The sequence below is a fragment of the Nilaparvata lugens genome, chromosome 5 (assembly GCF_014356525.2).
Source record: "Nilaparvata lugens isolate BPH chromosome 5, ASM1435652v1, whole genome shotgun sequence".
Lineage (NCBI taxonomy): Eukaryota > Metazoa > Arthropoda > Insecta > Hemiptera > Delphacidae > Nilaparvata > Nilaparvata lugens.
In genome coordinates, this window is record NC_052508.1 from 884964 (window position 1) to 888118 (window position 3155).

The following is a 3155-nucleotide window of genomic DNA, read 5'->3' on the forward strand; positions in this document are numbered from 1 at the left end:
GATTGACTATCCTCAGCTGCCAGAACCACGACCCCCGAGCATTTTAAAAATATTCTATAATTCATTTTTTCACTATTTTTTCAAAACTGTTAAATTTTATCAATTGTAAAATTCTGTCGAATCATGCATGGTGTCATGCAAGCACAAGAACATTTTTAACTCTTTTTGTCAATGCTAAATTATTATCAATCTGTAAATCAAATTCTGAATCTGCACTGTATGATCATATATTTTATTATAATATATTTCAATTCTGTTAATTCGTTTTCTGAGTTCGATTATTTCTTAAGCCTGTCAATTATTGTGTCTGATACGTTCTATATCATCAAGAACCGATCGAATACGATCATTGGAATAATTGAATTAAGCTGGATATTGGAACAGGTCTAAGTGGATGTAGTGAGTGGGGTCAGATCGGAATATTTATTCTTTGTCCTTACCAGCTTTTATCTGTTACCAACCTCGACTTAGGAGCGAATACATCAATTGTACAGCAGATGCAGCCAGAGATCCTATAATTTCCTACAATAGAGCTTAAAACCCGACAAGACTCTGTTCTCGAAATATATTCCGAACGATATTTGGTTCAAATACCGTATCTTAATCCTTCGGAACTTATTAGAGACGCAGTCCCGTAAATTATCTACATCGGGATTTTTGCTCGACCTGTATGATTTTGTATGCTCATTCTTCACAGGTAATAATTTTAAGGTATCCATCTTCAGTGTTTAGCGGTCGCTACACTGCTTATAAAAATTTCATCACTATACAATCTGTCATTAGAAGAATCAAGGGTGAGCGAGCGTTTAGGCTTCCCGCGATTCCGACAATTGTATTGAATCTTGTAGTGAATCAATCAGTCTGGTGTGCACTTAGCGTCCACGCACGCAGTTACAAAATTTATAACCTCAACACCGTTGATTTAGTACAAGATTCTCCCTACATATGTGAAGCCGTTAAAAATACAGCACTACAAGATCTATTTGAATATACAGTTGTAGTATTATAAGTGAAACCTCTTCTAGTTATATTCGACCACACCATTAGAAAGAAACCAATGTTTCTCGTTTGCAACAAATTGCCGTCATTTGAGTGGGTAGTTCAGAAAATTTTCTCGGCACCACTATTTATAGCAAAATTTGAGACCAACTGCCTGTCTATTGGTCGACAATTTGTGACCAATTGCAGTGCTGATGAATGCTGGCCTACTATTGGCGGCTGGCTGTCGGCCAATCAAATGTCACCACTAGGGTATAAATAGAGGCACATTTTCAGCAAAATTTGTCTGTTTCACTCGACTACTAGCAGCAGCAACATGACTGGTCGCGGCAAAGGAGGAAAAGGTCTGGGAAAAGCGGCACAGGAAGGTGTTGAGAGACAACATCCAAGGTATCACCAAGCCGGCCATTCGTCGTCTGGCTCGCCGAGGCGGAGTGAAGCGTATCTCGGGTCTCATCTACGAAGAGACACGCGGTGTGCTGAAGGTATTCCTGGAGAACGTGATTCGTGACGCTGTCACCTACACAGAGCACGCCAAACGCAAGACTGTCACCGCTATGGATGTAGTCTACGCGTTGAAACGTCAGGGACGTACACTGTACGGATTCGGAGGTTAAGCCAGCCAGCCAGCACAACACACTATTGGACTGCTGCCGCGCACGCGTCTTCACCATTCACGCTCCACTCTACTACAGCAAAAAGGCCCTTTTCAGGGCCGCCAAAACACTTTTCAAACCTTCAGTCTCGACTAGTCTGTTGCAACTAATATTTGTCAATAATAATATTATTATTATTATTATTATTGTGTAAGAGTGTTTGTTGATGACTTTTGATTAACTATGTTAACAATTATGTTGTCCTTCTATAACCTCCACCTACACACTCTGCACTCATGATGTTTGTAGTCGAATTCTTGTCATTACTACTTGGAAGTTTTTATTTTCATTTTTTTCACATTTATGCTACTTGAAATTTTTTTTCATTTTTTTTCAATGATCATACAATAATATCATAATAACGTTTTACAGTAGAAACATTTTATTAATTTATCAAAATTTGGGAATGAAATAGATTTGGGTCAAGCCTGTTGTTCCTTCCTAATCATATTTATATGATTTGTGATTCTGTCCACAAATAAATAAATCTATTTGTCTTGATATATACATAGATAGATAGAGAGAGAACGAGAGAGAGTGAGAGAGAGAGAGAGTGAGAGAGAGTGTGTGTGAGTGAGAGAGTGATAGCAACAGATGTGAGTCAGTGATTGTGAGTCAGACACAAATAACAACAGCCAATAGCCTATTGAAATACTGTGAACATGAACATTACATTACATTTGTTTTTTTTCATTTATTCAATTTTTCCATCATTGATAATACAGCATAATGTGAGTGATTTGATAGATTGAGTAATAGACAGATACAACAAATAACAACAGCCTATTTAAATTTTGTGAAAATGATTTGTAAGGAAATTCACTTCTATTTGCTTGTTTTTGTGTGTGTGTGTGTGTGTGTGTGTGTGTGTGTGTGTGTGTGTGTGTGAGCGTGCGCCAGCCATTAGAACTCAATATTCTGGCAAATAGAGGCAACAACGATTGTCATTGGCTAGCCAGCTGACTGTTCATTTCATGGCGCCAAATTCAAATGTGTTTTAAATTGATAGTGAACTGATTATGCACAGCCAGCTATCTATACTGGCTTTTCTATTTTTATTATCAATGCGTCTACACTGCATACCCTTTCTACATACAATGTGAGCATAGAATCAACAATAAATGTGCAATAAGTACAGATTTTATTATAAAATGACATTCACTCTGCCCGACAACGGCTGTGGATAGGCAACCCGCCACACAGCGCGGGAGCAAGTCTGGGGCGATTCAAGATACACCACCGTCAAAGTCAGACACATCCATCCTAGCACTAAAAATCAGTCTTGTTTTGGCGGTGGCTAGTTTTGTCGTTCTTGTGCTGAAAAAGAAGTGTCTCGTTTTGGCGGGGCGAGTCCGTGACTAATTTCTCTACCTGGAAAACAGTCTCTGGTTGTCGCTATCTGCTTTTGACACCTATGTCAGAATATCTTGGAAGTAAACTGGTTTCAATTTTGACACAGACTGTACTTTCTTTGAAATATTCTGTTTATAACTTAGAGTG

The 3155-nt window shown here is 38.4% G+C and overlaps 1 protein-coding gene across 1 annotated transcript; it reads left to right on the plus strand.

The window, feature by feature from the left end:
• Window positions 1–1300: 1300 nt before the first annotated feature.
• LOC111064583 (histone H4) lies at window positions 1301–1717 on the plus strand. Its single transcript, XM_022352333.2, is given in 2 exon segments — window positions 1301–1350; window positions 1352–1717. Coding segments are annotated over 2 exon segments (300 nt in total). The 5' UTR covers window positions 1301–1315; the 3' UTR covers window positions 1617–1717.
• The last annotated feature ends 1438 nt before the right edge of the window (window positions 1718–3155 follow it).